General features: G+C 44.2%; 1 protein-coding gene across 1 annotated transcript in view; it reads right to left on the minus strand.

The window, feature by feature from the left end:
- The window catches only part of sdk2b (sidekick cell adhesion molecule 2b), a 460,427-nt gene that overhangs the window by 99,522 nt on the left and 343,388 nt on the right, over positions 1-17,517 (minus strand). Inside the window, exon 42 of the mRNA XM_070858209.1 lies at positions 9,672-9,810. Within this exon, the coding sequence (XP_070714310.1) occupies positions 9,672-9,810 (139 nt within the window). The remainder of the gene's footprint in view (positions 1-9,671; positions 9,811-17,517) is intronic.

Below are 17,517 nucleotides of genomic sequence, written 5' to 3' on the forward strand. Positions count from 1 at the left end.
CTACATGGTATGGTACTGAGCCATGCAGACTCGAAGGTTCCAGACTCAGTCCTGGTCTGTGCTGATCTTAGCTAGGACAGCAGTCAGAACCAAAATGAGCCTAAGCACCCGTACACTTACAAGGGGAAAAACGTGTGCGTGAACATTGGGGAGGACAGGATCAGACTTGGATGTTATCCCTCTATGCTTGAACAGCTTGCCGATATTCATCATCTAGGCTTATTTTAGAAAATTCTCTACTTGGGTAGGTTTCAGAAGAATTTTAAAGTAGTAATCATATAATTCTGGTATTTTTAAACTTACACTTTGGTGACAACACGCTTAAAGTATTCTAGATTTAATTCCTGGTCTGTGCTGTTAGCAGATTTCAGTCGAGTTGGTGTTGAAGGCATTACTATGTGAAGAGCAAATCTGCCTGATCACTATCCAGTGACTCCCTACTGGAAATGTACACCCTATGGTCATTGAGGAAAGACATAATCAGGCTCAGTTGTGATGGTAAATAGCTTGCCGACACTGACTGTCTAGATTTCCGTGAGTATAGAACTTTGGTTAGACCACACTTGGAGTACTGTGAACCGTTCTGGTTGCCATATTATAAGAAAGAAAGACTTGGATTTATATAGCATCTTTCATGACCACCGGACGCCTTAAAGTGCTTTACAGCCAATGAAGTACTTTTTGGAGTGTAGTCACTGTTGTAATGTAGGAAACACGGAAGCCAATTTGCGCACAAGCAAGCTCCCACAAACGGCAATGTGATAATGGCCAGATAATCTATTTTTTTTGTTGTTGTGTTGATTGAGGGATAAATATTGGCCAGGACACTGGGAATAACTCCCCTCGTCTTCTTTGAAATAGTGCCATGGGATCTTTTACGTCCACTTGAGAGAGCAGACAGGGCCTCAGTTTAACGTCTCATCCGAAAGGCAGCACCTCCGACAGTCTAGTGCTCCCTCAGCACCGCACCGGAGTGTCAGCCTATATTTTTTTGTGCTCACGTCCCTGGAGTGGGACTTGAACCTACAACCTTCTGACTCAGAGGTGAAAGTGCTACCCACTGAGCTACAGCTGACATTTAAATGAATAATTATAAAAAGGGTCCGGAGAAAGTGCAAAAAGAATTACTAGAATGATACCAGAACTGAGAGGTTATACCTGTCAGGTTATACCTCCACCAACCTGATCCCGCCACACAGCACTGCCCCCCGATGATCAAAATCCGCGACGAGGCCTTGTACAACATGGACCATTTTCCATACCTCGGGAGCCTACTGTCAGCAAGGGCAGACATTGACGACGAGGTCCAACACCGCCTTCAGTGTGCCAGTGCAGCCTTCGGTCACCTGAGGAAGAGAGTGTTTGAAGACCAGGACCTCAAATCCGGCACCAAGCTTCTGGTCAACAAGGCAGTAGTGATATCCGCCCTCCTATATGGCTCAGAAACGTGGACTATATACAGCAGACACATCAAATTGCTGGAGAAGTACCACCAGCGTTGCCTCCGCAAGATCCTGCAAATCTGGCAGAACAGACACACCAACGTCAATGTTCTCGCTCAGACCAACATCCCTAGCATCAAAGCACTGACCACACTCGACCAGCTTTGTTGGGCGGGCCACCTTGTCCGCATGCCAGACAAGAGACTCCCAAAGCAAGCACTCTATGTGGAGCTTTGACACGGCAAGTAAGTCCAAGGTGGGCAGAGGAAACGCTTCAAGGAAACCCTCAAAGCCTCCTTGACAAAGTGCAACATCCCCACCAACTCCTGAGAATGCCTGGCCCACGACCGCCCAAAGTGGAACAAAAGCATCTCGGAGGGCGCTGAGCACCTTGAGTCCCATCGTCGAGAACAAGCAGAAACCAAGAGCAGACAGTGGAAAGAGCATGCGTCAACCCAGGTTCCCCACCCACCCTTTCCTTCAACCACTTTCTGCTCCACCTGTGACAGAGTATGTCGGTCCCGCATTGGACTCCTCAGTCATCTGAGAACTCACTTATAGAGTGGAAGCAAGTCATCCTCAACTCCGAGGGACTGCCTATGACGATCAGAAAAGATTGAACAGGCTGGGCCTCTTTTCTCTAGAAATGAGAATACTGAAGGGTGTTCTGATAGGGGTCTTTATTACGAGAAGATATTTCCATTTGCGGACGAGATCAGGACTAGGGGCCATAAATATAAGATAGTCACTAATAAATCTAATAGGAAATTCAGGAGAAACTTATTTACCCAGAGAATAGTTAGAATGTGGATTTCGCTACCAGAAGGAGTAGCTGGGGCGACTAGCGTAGATGCATTTCAGGGGAAGCTAGATAAACATATGAGGGACAAAGGAACAGAAGGATATGTTGATGGGGTTAGATGACGAAGGTTGGGAGGAGGCTCGTATGGAGCATAAACACCGTCATGGATCTATTGGGCCAAATTACCGGTTTCTGTGCTATAAATGCCATGTTATTGCCATTTTGAGAGACTATTGGAGGATGCTCGATTACCATGGAACTATATTCTAGCATGGCTGTCAATATTTTTAGAAGAAATTGGGGGCGGGGGGCAGGGGGGAACTATGGGGAGAAAGCTGGTAAGAGAATAAAAAGATTCTTAAATGATTTGTTTCATAATTGACTCCAGAATTTTCAATATATACACATTTAGTCATCTAACATCTTCACAAAGGATTTCCCAAAGATATCTCTGAATTACAGCAATAGAACGTTGCTTAACTTGGAACATTTTGGAAATAAACAGAATTGCACACATTGATTTGCTGCAATCTCCTGCAGTCCATGTTCACATCAGGCTCCCTGCTACTCGAAAACAAATGCAAAATACTGCGGATACTGGACATCGGAAATAAAAGCAGAAAATGCTGGAAACGCTCAGCAGGTCAGCCAGCATCTGTGGAGAGAGAAACAGAGTTAATGTTCCAGGTCAATGACCTATTCTTGGAACTGAAACGCTAGCTCTGTTTCTCTCTCCACAGCTGCTGCCTGAGCTGCTGAAGGTTTCCAGCATTTACTGGTTTAATTCCCTGCTACTCTGCATGACCTTCACTGTTGCTTCATGTTTGAATGTTAAAGCCTTCTGTGGCAGCATAAACAATTCTTATCACACTGTCAAAGTTTAACTTTACAACATTCATGCAGTCTCTTCAGTCAAAGACAAATAATGTTTTGTGCTCAAGCGATTTAGAAAGATGTTAGAAATGCTCATTAATTCCAAGGTTAGGCTCACAAATGAGTGAATGTCCGTACTAAAAAAAAAAGGATGTCAGTGGTGTAGAATGACTCTTCGCTCTCAAGCTTTTTTGTTATAAACAATTTCTCACTGCCCCCACCAAAGGCACTGGTGCATTCAAGGTTCTGGTTCCATGGACATTGGCCAATCTCCAGAAACCTTGCTCAAGTCGCAACTCTTTCTGCACTGGACAGGGAGTGTAGGCAGGCTATGTGACTGTGGTGGTGGATGGGGTGGGGTGGGGGGAGCAGGGAGTAGTGGGGGATGCATCACAGCTGAGCTATATTCTGACCATATCTGACACTTTGTACCAAGGGTCACTTTACGGCGATTCAGAGCAGGAACATTGGCTGATTTTCCCCTCCCTTGCCCAGGGCAGCCAAGGCCAAGTGTAAACCCCTATCAACACTCCTGGTGAGACTGACTAACCCAGCACACGTCAAGGATCAAACCTGTGACCTTTCTGGACTTAAAAAAACAATTAGTTCCTGGATTGCCCTTGAGAAGGTGGTAGTGAGCCACCTTCTTGAACCACAGAGGGAAGTTAAGAGTCAATCAGATTGCTGTGGGTCTGGAGTCACATATAAGCCAGACCGGGTGAGGACGGCAGATTTCCTTCCAGAAAGAACATTAGTGAACCAGATGGGTTTTTACGACAATCCGGTAGTTTCATGGGCACCATTTCTGATACTAGCTTTTTATTCCAGACATTTCATTAACTGAATTTAAATTCCCCAGCTGCCATGGGGGGGATTTGAACTTACTTCTCCGGATCATTAGCCCAGGCCTCTGGATTACTGGTCCACGAACATAACCACTATGCTACCATATTGTGTGACATAGTTCCACACTGTGCACTTGCTAACTGTCTCACCATGAGAGAAAGGTCTATTTAGGTTTTGTCATCACAACCCTGTACATTTCAGATTTGTTGGATCAGGATGAACCACTCTAACTGCAGTGTTGAGGATTCAAAGGAAGGGCTTTCTTCGTTCTAACGTTGCAAACCCTTCCAGATTGTCCTGGAGTTTCCCGGAATGTCTGGGAGTTTCCCGGTATTGAAGATATAGCTCCTGGACGGAAGTGAACATAATGCCAGCAACCTGGGAGAAAATAGGATGTAGAGTTGATGGGCAGCACCAGTGCACCAATGAGACAGAGCTTTGACAGATAGGCATGGAGCAGGGGGTGGGGTGTCCATTCACAGGTCTGGCTGCACTGGAGTCTGTGTGAGCACCATCGGCAGCAATAGGTGGTGGTATTTTTGCTGTTGCAGCATCCATTTTAAGTAAATATTTCTAACTTTATTATTCCAATCAGTTCCTTTCCCCATTTGCCTGCACCAACTTTTGCTGCACCTTTTCCGAAGTCTGTAGCGACCTGTGAGGGAATTACCGATCATTTCAGGACTAAAGTGGTTGGATACCACTGCTGGACCTTCCCCCTGTCATTTTTCACTGAAGTGGAAAATGAAATAGCATTTAAATTCCCACCCTTCAGCTCCGGTGCCTGTGTGTGTGTATGTGTGGCAGAAGATGCCGACCTTCCTGGATTACAGATGCTGCCTGACTAGCAGTGCATTTTAAGCATTTTCTACTTTTGTTTGGGATTATAAATAATTCTTGGGGTGGTGGGTGATCAGAGAGCCCAACTCTCGGGGGGTGGGGGTGGGGGGAACCTGGTGCCCAACTCTCGGGGGGCGGGGGGAGGGGACCTGGTGCCCAACTCTCGGGGGGCGGGGGGGGGGGGAACCTGGTGCCCAACTCTCGGGGGGCGGGGGGGGGACCTGGTGCCCAACTCTCGGGGGGCGGGGGGGGGGACCTGGTGCCCAACTCTCGGGGGGCGGGGACCTGGTGCCCAACTCTCGGGGGGCGGGGGGGGACCTGGTGCCCAACTCTCGGGCGGGGGGGACGGGGGGGGGACCTGGAACCCAACTCTTGGGGCAGAGGGGGATTACAGTGAACACGTTCCAGGCTGGTAGGGAACCATTTCTGAGGCACTTGGGAAATTTCCCAATTTTCTGATACAAAGTCCACCTTCCAGATTTCCCAACAAAACTGCACCCCACCCATGCCTACATCGCCTGCCCCTGTCAAAATTCAGCCCAATAGGTCTGTAATCTATGACTGACCTTAACAATTACACTTTAAAGAGCATGCAAGTCAGTCTAGCCTCCACATGACCTCATCATCATCATAGGCAGTTCCTCGAAACGAGGATGACTTGCTTCCACGCCAAAAAGGGATGAGTTCACGGTGTTTCAATGAAGGACCTAATAAATTCAGGTCGCGAACTACATCTTGAAGGGTGGAAGATGCCTGTGTGTGGATTTTTTTTAATGTGTGTTGGCCGTTGCACCTCAGCCACCACACGGGCTCGACAGAGTGAGTGATCCAGTGGCAAAGGTTAACCAAGACGACTGGAGACCAGCTCTGCTGCACGGACCTAGTACGCACACATATTGCAGTGTGGGCTGGCCCGTGCTGCCCCTGGGCCCTCGCCTCTTCTGGGCCTGAACTCATGTCTCTCCTGGGCCCCGATCACATCGCTCTACGAACTCTTGCCGCTCCTGCGCCCCGACCTCGCCGCTCCTGCTGTACCTGCCCACGCTCCAATCAGTGACCTGGATTTGGGTGACATCACCACATGACCTATCCTTTAACTGAGACCAGCTTCTAATTAATTTCAAGAATTAAAAACAATTACACCTTATAGCATTAAAGAGATACACACTTGCATTCTTGTAACAGAATACACAATGATCTTTACAAGGTATTATACTCCAGCTCTTTGACTTACTGTGAGCAGTGGCACAAGACATTCATGAGTATATAGGTGTATGAGAGGCCATAGCAACAAGATGCCTGGAAAGAACTAATAATCATACACTGGCTCTAGATGGAGCAGGCCCGATGGGCCAATTGGATTTTTCTCACAGGAACATAGGAAATCTCAAGTCCGGAAAAGCCCACAGGTTGAACGAACATTGGAAGACCAAAGCAATTGTCTTTCGCCGCTGCTACTGATTCCATTGCCCCTCCCTGGCCACTGACGCAGACTGAACCTGGGTGTCCTTTTCGACTCTGAGCTGTGTTTCTGAACCAATATATTTTCATCATAAAGATCATTAACCTCCACCTCTGTAAAATCCCTGATTCCGCTACTGCCTTTGCCATCTGCGACTGAAAAACCCGTTCATGGCTTTGTTACCACCAGTGTCGACTATTCCAATGTTCCCTTGGGCAGCCCCCAGCCTCTGTAAACTTGAGATCATCCAAAACTGTTCTGCCTGTGTCCTATCACAGACCAAGTTCTGCTCACCCATCACCCCTGTCCCCCAACGCCTCAAATTTAAAATTCTCATCGATGTTGAAATCCATTCATAGCCTTGCTTTTCCCCAATTCTGTAACCTCCTGCACTCTTACAACCCACCCACCTGACCCACAAACTCTCTATTCCTCTAGCTCTGGCCTTTTGTATAACCTCTCTCCCTTTCACCCCACCATTGGCAGCCATTCCTTCAGTCACCTGGGCCTGAGGCTTTGGAATTTCCTCCCTAAACCTCTTGACCTCTTCACCTACATCTCCTCCTTTAAGACTCATTTAAAACTCTCTTTAAAACCCACCTCGTCAACCAAGCTTTTGGTTACTCTTTGTTACCTGTCCTGGTCAATATTAATCCCTCAATCAACATAACAAAAAAACAGATTATCTGGTCATTATCACATTGCTGTTTGTGGGAGCATGCTTGTGTGCAATTTGGCTGCCACGCTTCCTACATTACAGCAGTGACAACACTTCAAAAAGCACTTCATTGGTTGTAAAGCACATTGAGATGTCTGGTCGTCATGAAAGGTGCTCTATAAATCCAAGTCTTTCTTTTTCTTCTTTGGCTCAAAATTCATTTTGTTCTTATGCCTCTGTGAAGCACTTTGGGATATTTGTTCCACGTTAAAGGCACTGTGTAAATGCAAGCTGTTGTAGTGATATTTAATTTAATTAATATTTAGAAATCAACCTGAAAAAAAAGAGATTGAAATATTGCCAATTTCACCTCAACTGCTTATGAACCAAAAATATATATATTGTTTCGGTAGATCTCCCTAGATTGGATTTAAATCCAGAGACCAGAAGTGACAGGAATGTTTCCTAATCCATTTATTAAAAAAATGAATCATAGTCTTCCATTTTGTTTATTCTAGACCTTTTATTCACCAAGAAAGTTTGAGCAGTGTACAGGCTTTCATTTATTTTAGGTGAACTTGTCCCAGGTTTGTGCGACACAGGTGCGTTTAAAAGCAGCAATGGGATTTGAAACATCTCCCGTCTGCTACTTGAATCACTATTTCTACAGCAGGCTGGCTTTCACCAACAGAGCTGAGGAAAAGATGGTGGTATCAGTAAAGCTACCTGGCCTGTACTCCTGCTCGCATGCCAGGTGCCTTCCAAGTCGTTTTCATGGCACACATTCGAGATTTGGCCCCCTTGTCGTGAGTTTAAAAGGGAGTACCAAAAAGGTTATTTTCTCCCTCCTCTCCTGAAGGCATGAACTCTTGTTGAGATATGACTCCACTCCAGCTCTCCAGCGTCTTCAGAAATGCATTCTTCGAACCTGAACTGTGCTCATCAGTAGGCTATTCAACAGCGATGGCCATAACAACTGATTCCAATCTTGTCTCACATGGCGTCAATATAAATGTCCTATCAACCAGGAGTTACTGGGTGGCAATCTGGAGTTGGAAAATCTGACTGATATTTTTCTCTCCTTAACCCAAGGGCACTAAGGCTAATTGTAGGATCCCAATACTGCTTAAGATGAGATTAGCTAACTGGAATGGAAATTGAGCCAGGAACCTTCCCAGTCTACATGGCCTAATACTACACTGGGTAAGGGCTCTGTCAAAGCTACATTTAAAAAAAAAGTAAAGTCCATGCACCAACAGGCTGTGCATTCTGTATGCACATGCACAACACTTCAAGAATATATACTCCATTTTGGAGCCACAGAAAGAGAGCCAATTCCAAAGTAGATGTCATGAAAACCATTTGAAGGACAGATGAAATGGAAAATGGGGGCAGAAGCCTGGTGATCTTTTGGTCGACATGTTAGTTCATCACTGCAAATTCACACGTGAAGACTACCAGACTAGGATATTTTGCACAAACCATCCACCAGCAAGCAGATTTTATTTCAATTTCTCACAGTGTTTTTTCTTGTTGATTCAGAGCCCTGTTTGCCACTATAAACAAGATATGTCTTGTAGATAGAACCAGCACCAGAAAGAACTGGTGCTGTTATTTAACTAGGGTTGCCATCTGTCCAGTTTTTGATCCAACAGCCTAGTTTTACATTTCTTAATTTAAACCATGGACAAAAATCTGGACTTCAGCTATTTTGTCCCGATCTTCTTTTGTTGGTGTTCCAGGATTTACAGTAAAATGTAAAAACTGGACTGATTTGAAGTGTTCCCAAGTCTGCAAAATGATCAGGGCTTGAAATTAAATCCAGAGCCACCAGCAAGCAGAGAAGCAGCTGGTCCCAGAAGTCAATTGTGAAATTTGGGGGTTGCACAGCCAGTGGCTTTTGATGAAGTGGAGTGCAACTCGGGGGTGATGCTCGAGTGGCTGTGGTACCACCTGAGAGAGAAAGGTAATGCAAGGCACAAACCAGCCACAAGTGAGAACAAGGTCTAGAACATGCAGCTAGTGTGGTCTGGCTCCTGGTCTAATGCTGGGATCTAGCCTTAGAGGCAGAGGGAATTCGTCCAACAGTCAGATATCATTAGATTTGGGACAGGTTGCGAGGTTGCACCAAGGTAAATATAAAACATAATAGACATTACCTTCAAATAAATAAAAGAAATAGATTCAAAACTAATAATAAATACAATATAATACAGTACAACTATTAATTAGTCATAAATAGAAAGACAGTTCAGCAAAACAATATAAACAAAGAGTCAAAAAATAATTTTACACTATAACTGGCAAGCATGGCAATGGCTCCAAATAAACAAATACAAAAAACTGGATACAAAATATAATACAAATAAAGAGCAATAATAAGGAGGCATAAGCACTACACCTAATCCAAAAACAGGCAAACATGCAGGAGTCTGGGAATCTCGCAACACAGCGAAAGAAGAGAGAAGTTGCAAAGTAATAGGTGTACCTGCTGCTGTTAAGCCCACATAATGATTGAAGTAATTTGCCTTAATACATGCAATTTAAAAAATAAATCTGTAGCAGTGCCTGCACCCCCATCCCACCACTTCCTACCAGCCTCATTCTCTGTTCAGTTTGCACTTGGCAAATGATGGCAACCCTAGTTTTAAACCAGTCCCTGAATCTTACTTCAGAAACCGTCAAGAAGTTATACTGAGCAGTTGATGCTTAATAACTTTTTTTTTAAGTGCGAGCTATGGTGGCTACCTGTTGTAGATGCCATTCTTTCTACAGAAGGAATTCTTCACTGAAAGTCGTCTGTTGTTGAGTTCCAGTGCTGGGAACCGTCCATTGTCTAAGCTCATGATTTCCTCATGAGCCAGAGTGCCAGTCTTTGTGTTGTTCCCTGAAATTGAAAATAACGGTGAAAATCAATCTCACTAAAGTTAACACTTAACATATTATGCTTTTATCCTTCGTGCAGTTAACATCAAACAGTGTGCAGACAATTAGAAGGCAGCTTCTGAGGAACAAATCTCATTATTCTGGGAAGACTGATCAAATGTTCAATTTGATTTCAGCAGTTCTGCTAGGTTTTTGCAAAATGAAGAAAAATATTGCTTTCACAAGCATATTTCTAGGGATGAAAGCTGCTTAGTAAATTATATATTGTGTAGCATTTTAAAAGTATGCAGAAAATGATTTTTACACCGCATGATTTCTGCAACACAAACCTGGAACGGTACTTTCAGAAATGCCAGGACAGCAGGTTCAGGATAATGGAGGGCAAATATCAAGAATGATTTATTAATACAGAAGAGAAGCAATACCTAAAAAGGATTGCCAGAAATGGTGGACCCATTTAAGAAATAACTAGATACTGTAATGGGAAAATGCTGGGGTTGATTTTCTGAAAATAATAAACTAACTGGATTTAAAGCTTCTTCATCCCAACCTATCTTGTGATTTCTAGTTACACATAACTAGTGTTTGCTAGTTCTGTTGGGGAGGGGTTAAACTAATATGGCAGTGGGATGGGAACCTATGCAGGGAGACAAAGGGAAGTAAAATGGGGGCAGAAGCAAAAGATAGAAAGAAGAAAAGTAAAAGTGGAGGGCAGAGAAACCCAAGGCAAAAATCAAAAAAGGGCCACATTACAGCAAAAGTCTAAAGGGACAAAGTGTGCTAAAAAGACAAGCCTGAAGGCTCTGTGCCTCAATGCGAGGAGTATTCGTAATAAGGTGGACAAATTAACTGCGCAGGCAGCTATTAACGAATATGATATAATTGGGATTACGGAGACATGGCTCCAGGGTGGCCAAGGCTGGGATCTCAACATCCAGGGGTATTCAACATTCAGAAAGGATAGACAGAAAGGAAAAGGAGGTGGGGTAGCGTTGCTGGTTAGAGAAGATATTAATGCAATAGTAAGAAAGGACATTAGCTTGGATGATGTGGAATCGGTATAGATGGAGCTACAGAATACCAAAGGGCAGAAAACACTAGTGGGAATTGTGTACAGCCCACCAAACAGAAGTAGTGAGGTTGGGGACAGCATCAAACTAGGGGTGCGTGCAATAAAGGTACAGTAGTTATCATGGGCAATTTTAATCTACATATAGATTGGGCTAACCAAACTGGTAGCAGTACAGTGGAGGAGGATTTTCTGGAGTGTGTTAGGGATGGCTTTCCAGAACAATATGTCGAGGAACCAACTAGAGAGCTGGCCATCCTAGACTGGGTGATATGTAACGAGAAAGGACTAATTAGCAATCTTGTTGTGCGAGGCCCCTTGGGGAAGAGTGACCATAATATGGTAGAATTTTTTATTAAGATGGAGAGTGACACCGTTAATTCAGAGACTAGGGTCCTGAACTTAAGGAAAGGTAACTTCGATGGTATGAGACGTGAATTGGCTGGAATAGACTGGCGAATGATACATAAAGAGTTGACAGTGGATAGGCAATGGCAGACATTTAAAGATCACATGGATGAACTTCAACAATTGTACATCCCTGTCTGGAGTAAAAATAAAACGGGGAAGGTTGCTCAACCGTGGCTAACAAGAGAAATTAGGGATAGTGTTAAATCCAAGGAAGAGACATATAAATTGACCAGAAAAAGCAGCAAACCTGAGGACTGGGAGAAATTTAGAATTCAGCAGAGGAGGACAAAGGGTTTAATTAGGAGGGGGAAAATAGAGTATGAGAGGAAGCTTGCTGGGAACATAAAAACTGACTGCAAAAGCTTCTATAGATATGTGAAGAGAAAAAGATTAGTGAAGACAAACGTAGGTCCCTTGCAGTCAGAGTCAGGTGAATTTATAATGGGGAACAAAGAAATGGCAGACCAATTGAATAAATACTTTGGTTCTGTATTCACGAAAGAAGAAACAAATAACCTTCCGGAAATACTTGGCGACCGAGGGTCTAGCGAGAAGAAGGAACTGAAGGAAATCCTTATTAGTCAGGAAATTGTGTTAGAGAAATTGATGGGAGTGAAGGCCGATAAATCCCCAGGGCCTGATAGTCTGTATCCCAGAGTACTTAAGGAAGTGGCCCTAGAAATAGTGGATGCATTGGTGATCATTTTCCAAAAGTCAATCGACTCTGGATCAGTTCCAATGGACTGGAGGGTAGCTAATGCAACACCACTTTTTAAAAAAGGAGGGAGAGAGAAAACGGGGAACTATACACCGGTTAGCCTGACATCAGTAGTGGGGAAAATGTTGGAATCAATTATTAAAGATGAAATAGCAGCGCATTTGGAAAGCAATGACAGGATCGGTCCAAGTCAGCATGGATTTATGAAAGGGAAATCATACTTGACAAATCTTCCGGAATTTTTTGAGGATGTAACTAGTAGAGTGGACAAGGGACAAGGTAGAACAAGTGGTGTATTTGGACTTTCAAAAGGCTTTTGACAAGGTCTCACACAAGAGATTGATGTGCAAAATTAAAGCACATGGTATTGGGGGTAATGTATTGACATGGATAGAGAACTGGTTGGCAGACAGGAAGCAGAGAGTCGGGATAAACGGGTCCTTTTCAGAATGGCAGGCAGTGACTAGTGGGGTGCCGCAGGGCTCAGTGCTGGGACCCCAGCTATTTACAATATACATCAATGATTTAGATGAAGGAATTGAGAGTAATATCTCCAAGTTTGCAGATGACACTAAGCTGGGTGGCGGTGTGAGCTGCGAGGAGGATGCTATGAGGCTGCAGAGCGACTTGGATAGGTTAGGTGAGTGGGCAAATGCATGGCAGATGAAGTATAATGTGGATAAATGTGAGGTTATCCACTTTGGTGGCAAAAACATGAAGGCAGAATATTATCTGAATGGCGGCAGATTAGGAAAAGGGGAGGTGCAATGAGACCTGGGTGTCTTGGTACATCAGTCATTGAAGGTTGGCATGCAGGTGCAGCAGGTGGTGAAGAAGGCAAATGGCACATTGGCCTTCATAGCTAGGGGATTTGAGTATAGGAGCAGGGAGATCTTACTGCAGTTGTACAGGGCCTTGGTGAGGCCTCACCTGGAATATTGTGTTCCAATTTGGTCTCCTAATCTGAGGAAGGACGTTCTTGCTATTGAGGGAGTGCAGCAAAGGTTCATCAGACTGATTCCCGGGATGGGAGGGCTGACATATGAGGAGAGACTGGATCAACTGGGCCTGTATTCACTGGAGTTTAGAAGGATGAGAGGGGATCTCATAGAAACAAAACAAATTTTGAGGGGACTGGACAGGTTAGATGCAGGAAGAATGTTCCCGATGTTGGGGGAGTCCAGAACCATAGGTCACAATCTAAGGATAAGGGGTAAGCCATTTAGGACCGAGATGAGGAGAAACTTCTTCACTCAGAGATTTGTTAACCTGTGGAATTCTCTTCCGCAGAGAGTTGTTGATGCCAGTTCGTTAGATATATTCAAGAGGGAGTTGGATATGGCCCTTACAGCTAAAGGTATCAGGGGGCTATGGAGAGAAAGCAGGAAAGGGGGATTGAGGTGAATGATCAGCCATGATCTTATTGAATGTTGGTGCAGGCTTGAAGGGCCTGCACCTATTTTCTATGTTTCTATAATGCACTACATGTAACAAAATCATAACTCAACCTGGGTAAATAGGGTACTGACAACTGGACATCAGGGAATTGGACTTCTTCAAATCTGCTATGGTGCAATTCTTGCTTTTTCCTTTTGAAATGATGGTCAATAAATTAAATGGTCAGTAAATATAAAACTATTGGATTTGATAGGAAAGATAGGGAAGGAAAGAAAAGAAAGGAGGTGGGGTGGCAGTATTGGTTAAGGAGAATGTTACAGTGTTGGAGAGGGAGGATGTCCTGGAGGGGTCAAGGACAGAATCTATTTGGTTCAAGTTAAGAAACAATAGAGTTGCCATTAAATTAATGGGGGTATTCTACAGTCCACCAACTAGTGGGAAGGATATAGAGAAGCACATTTGCAGGGAAATTACAGAGAGGTGCAAGACTATCGGGTATTGATAATGGGGGACTTCAACTATCCTCCTATAGATTGGGATAGTAATAGTGTAAAGGGCAGAGAGGGGGAAGAATTTCTGAAGTGTGGTCAGGAGAACTTTCTTGATCAGTATGTTTCTGACCCGACGAGGAGGAAGGCATTGCTGGATCTGGTTCTGGGGAATGAGGTGGGTCAAGTGGAGCAAGTGTCAGTTGGTGAACATTTAGGGAACAGTGATCATCGTATCATAGGGATTAGATTAGCTATGGAAAAGGATGGGGAGCAATCTTGAGTAAAAATACTTAATTGGAGAAAGGCCAATTTCAGAGGGTTGAGAATGGATCTGGCCCGAGTAAATTGGAATCAATGATTGGCAGATAAAACTGTAATTGAACAATGGGCTGCCTTTAAAGAAGAGATGGTGCAGGTAGAGTCAAGGTACATTCCCATGAGGGGGAAAGGTGGTGCAACCAAAGTCAGAGCTCCCTGGATGATGAAAGAGATAGAGAGTAAGATGAAGCAGAAAAAGGGGGCGTTTGACAGATGTCAGGTTGAGAAGACAAGTGAGAACCAGGCTGAATATAGAAAATTCAGAGGGGAAGTGAAAAAGGAAATAGAGGGGCAAAGTGAGATTATGAGAATTAATTGGGAGCGAACATAAAGGGGAATCCAAAAGTCTTCTATAGGCAGATAAATAGTATTTTGGTAGTAAGAGGAGGGATGGGGCAATTATGGACCAAAAAAGGAGAGATACGCATGGAGGCAGAGGGCATGGTTGAGGTACTAAATGAGTACTTTGCATCTGTCTTTACCAAGGAAGAAGATGCTGACAAAGTCATAGTGAAAGAGGAGGTAGTTGAGGTACTCGATGAGATAAAAAATTGCTAAAGATGAGGTACTACAAAGGCTGGCCGTTCTTAAAAGTAGATAAGTCACCAGGACCAGATTGGATGCATTCTAGGATGCTGAGGGAAGCTAAGATGGAAATTGCAGAGGCACTGGGCATAATCTTCCAATCCTGCTTCGATACAGAGGTAGTGCCAGAACTGGAAATTGCAAATGTTACACCTTTGTTCCAGAAAGGGTGCAACGATAAACCCAGCAACTACAGGCCAGTCGGTTTAACCAGAGCAGTAGTGAACGGTTGTGTTTCCAGACTGGAGGAAGGTATACAGTGGTGTTCCCCAGGGGTCAGTACTGGGACCACTGCTTTTCTTGATAAGAACATAAGAACAAAAGAAATAGGAGCAGGAGTAGGCCCCATCGAGCCTGCTCTGCCATTTAATAAAATCATGGCTGATCTGATCTTGGGCTCAGCTCCACTTCCCTGCCCGTTCCCCATAACCCTTCATTCCCTTATCATTCAAAAAATCTGTCTATCTCCACCTTAAATATATTCAATGATCCAGCCTTCCTGATTACTTGCTGTACCTGCATACTAATTTTTGGGTTTCATGCACAAGGACTCCCAGGTCCCTCTGTACTGCAGCATTTTGTAATCTCTCTCCATTTAGATAACAATTTGCTTTTTTATTTTTCCTGCCAAAGTAGAAAATCTCACACTTTCCCACATTATACTCCATCTGCCAAATGTTTGCCCACTCATTAGCCTGTCTATATCCTTTTGCAGATTCTTTGTGTCCTTTGCTTTCCCACCCATATGTGTATCATCAGCAAACTTGGCTACATTACACTCGGTCCCTTCATCCAAGTCATTAATATAGATTGTAAATAGTTGAGGCCCCAGCACTGATCCCTGTGGCACCCCACGAGTTCCCATTTGCCAACCGTAAAATGACCCATTTATCTGTTTTCTGTGAGTTAACAAATCCTCTATCTATGCTAATATATTACCCCCAACCCCCATGAGCTCTTATCTTGTGCAGTAACCTTTTATGTGGACAAATCAAATTGGTCAGGGTAGCCTTGAGGAGGAGTTCATAGAGTGCATAAGGGACGGGTTCCTTGAGCAGTATGTAACGGAACCAACCAGGGGGCAGGCTATCTTAGATCTGGTCCTGTGTAATGAGACAGGATTAATAAACAATCTCCTAGTAAAGGATCCCTCGGAATGAGTGATCATAGCATGATTGAATTTCAAATCCAAATGGAGGATGAGAAATTTGGATCTCTAACCAGCATACTAAGCTTAAATAAAGGAGACTATGAAGGTATGAGGGCAGAGTTGGTTAAAGTGGACTGGGAAAATAGATTGAAGTGGTTGATGAACAGTGGTGTACATTTAAGGAGATATTTCACAACTCTCAAGAAAAATATAGTCCAGTGAAGAGGAAAGGGTGTAAGAGAAAAGATAGCCATCCGTGGCTAACTAAGGAAATTAAGGACGGTATCCAATTAAAAACAAGGGCACACAAAGTGGCCAAAACTAGTGGGAGGACAGAAGACTGTGAAGCTTTTAAAAGCCAGCAAAGAACAACTAAAAAAATGATTAAGAAAGGGAAGATAGACTATGAAAGTAAACTAGCACAAAACATAAAAACAGATAGCAAGAGTTTCTATAAGTATATAAAAAGGAAAAGAGTGGCTAAAGTAAATGTTGGTCTCTTAGAGGACGAAACCAGGGAATTAGTAATGGGGAACATGCAGATGGCAGAAACTTGGAACAAATATTTTGTATCAGTCTTTATGGTAGAGGACACAAACAATATTCCAACAATGGATAGCTAAGGGGCTATAGGGGGGGAGGAACTTAACACAATCACAATCACTAAGGAGGTGGTACTCAGTAAGATAATGGGACTAAAGGCAGATAAATCCCCTGGACCTGATGGCTTGCATCCTAGGGTCTTAAGAGAAGTAGCGACAGGGATTGTGGATGCATTGGTTGTAATTTATCAACATTTCCTGGATTCTGGGGAGGTCCCAGCAGATTGGAAAACTGCAAATGTAATGCCCCTATTTAAAAAAGGAGGCAGATAAAAAGCAGGAAACTATAGACCAGTTAGCCTAACATCTGTGGCTGGGAAAATGTTGGAATCAGTTATTAAAGCAGGACATTTGGGAAAGCAAAATTCGGTCAGGCAGAGTCAGCATGGATTTATGAAGGGGAAGTCATGTTTGACAAATTTGCTTCGGTTCTTCGCGGATGTAATGGACAGGGTGGATAAAGGGGAACCAGTGGATGTGGTGTATTTGGACTTCCAGAAGGCATTTGACAAGGTGCCACATAAAAGGTTACTGCACAAGATAAAAGTTCACGGGGTTGGGGGTAATATATTAGCATGGATAGATTATCATCATCATAGGCGGTCCCTCGAATGAGGATGACTTGCTTCCACAAGAGTACACAGATATTTCAATGAAGGACCCGATGTTCCAGATCCCGAACTCCAATTGAAGGGGTGGAAGATGCCTGTGCGTGGATTTTTTTAACGTGTGGCGACCGTTGCACACCAGCCACCACACGGGCTTGACAGAGCTAGGCCTTTATCCAGTGGTAAGGGTTAACCAGGATGGCTGGAGACCTGCTCTGCTGCACGGACCTAGTGCGCACACATATCGCAGTGTGGGCAGGTCCGTGCTGCCCCATGGCCCTCGGCTGTTCTGGGCCCCGTACCCTCATGCGCCGCACTTTCGCTCACGATGTTCCAGGGCCCGGCGTTCCAGCTCTAT

This window comes from Pristiophorus japonicus, chromosome 16 (genome assembly GCF_044704955.1).
Source record: "Pristiophorus japonicus isolate sPriJap1 chromosome 16, sPriJap1.hap1, whole genome shotgun sequence".
NCBI lineage: Eukaryota > Metazoa > Chordata > Chondrichthyes > Pristiophoridae > Pristiophorus > Pristiophorus japonicus.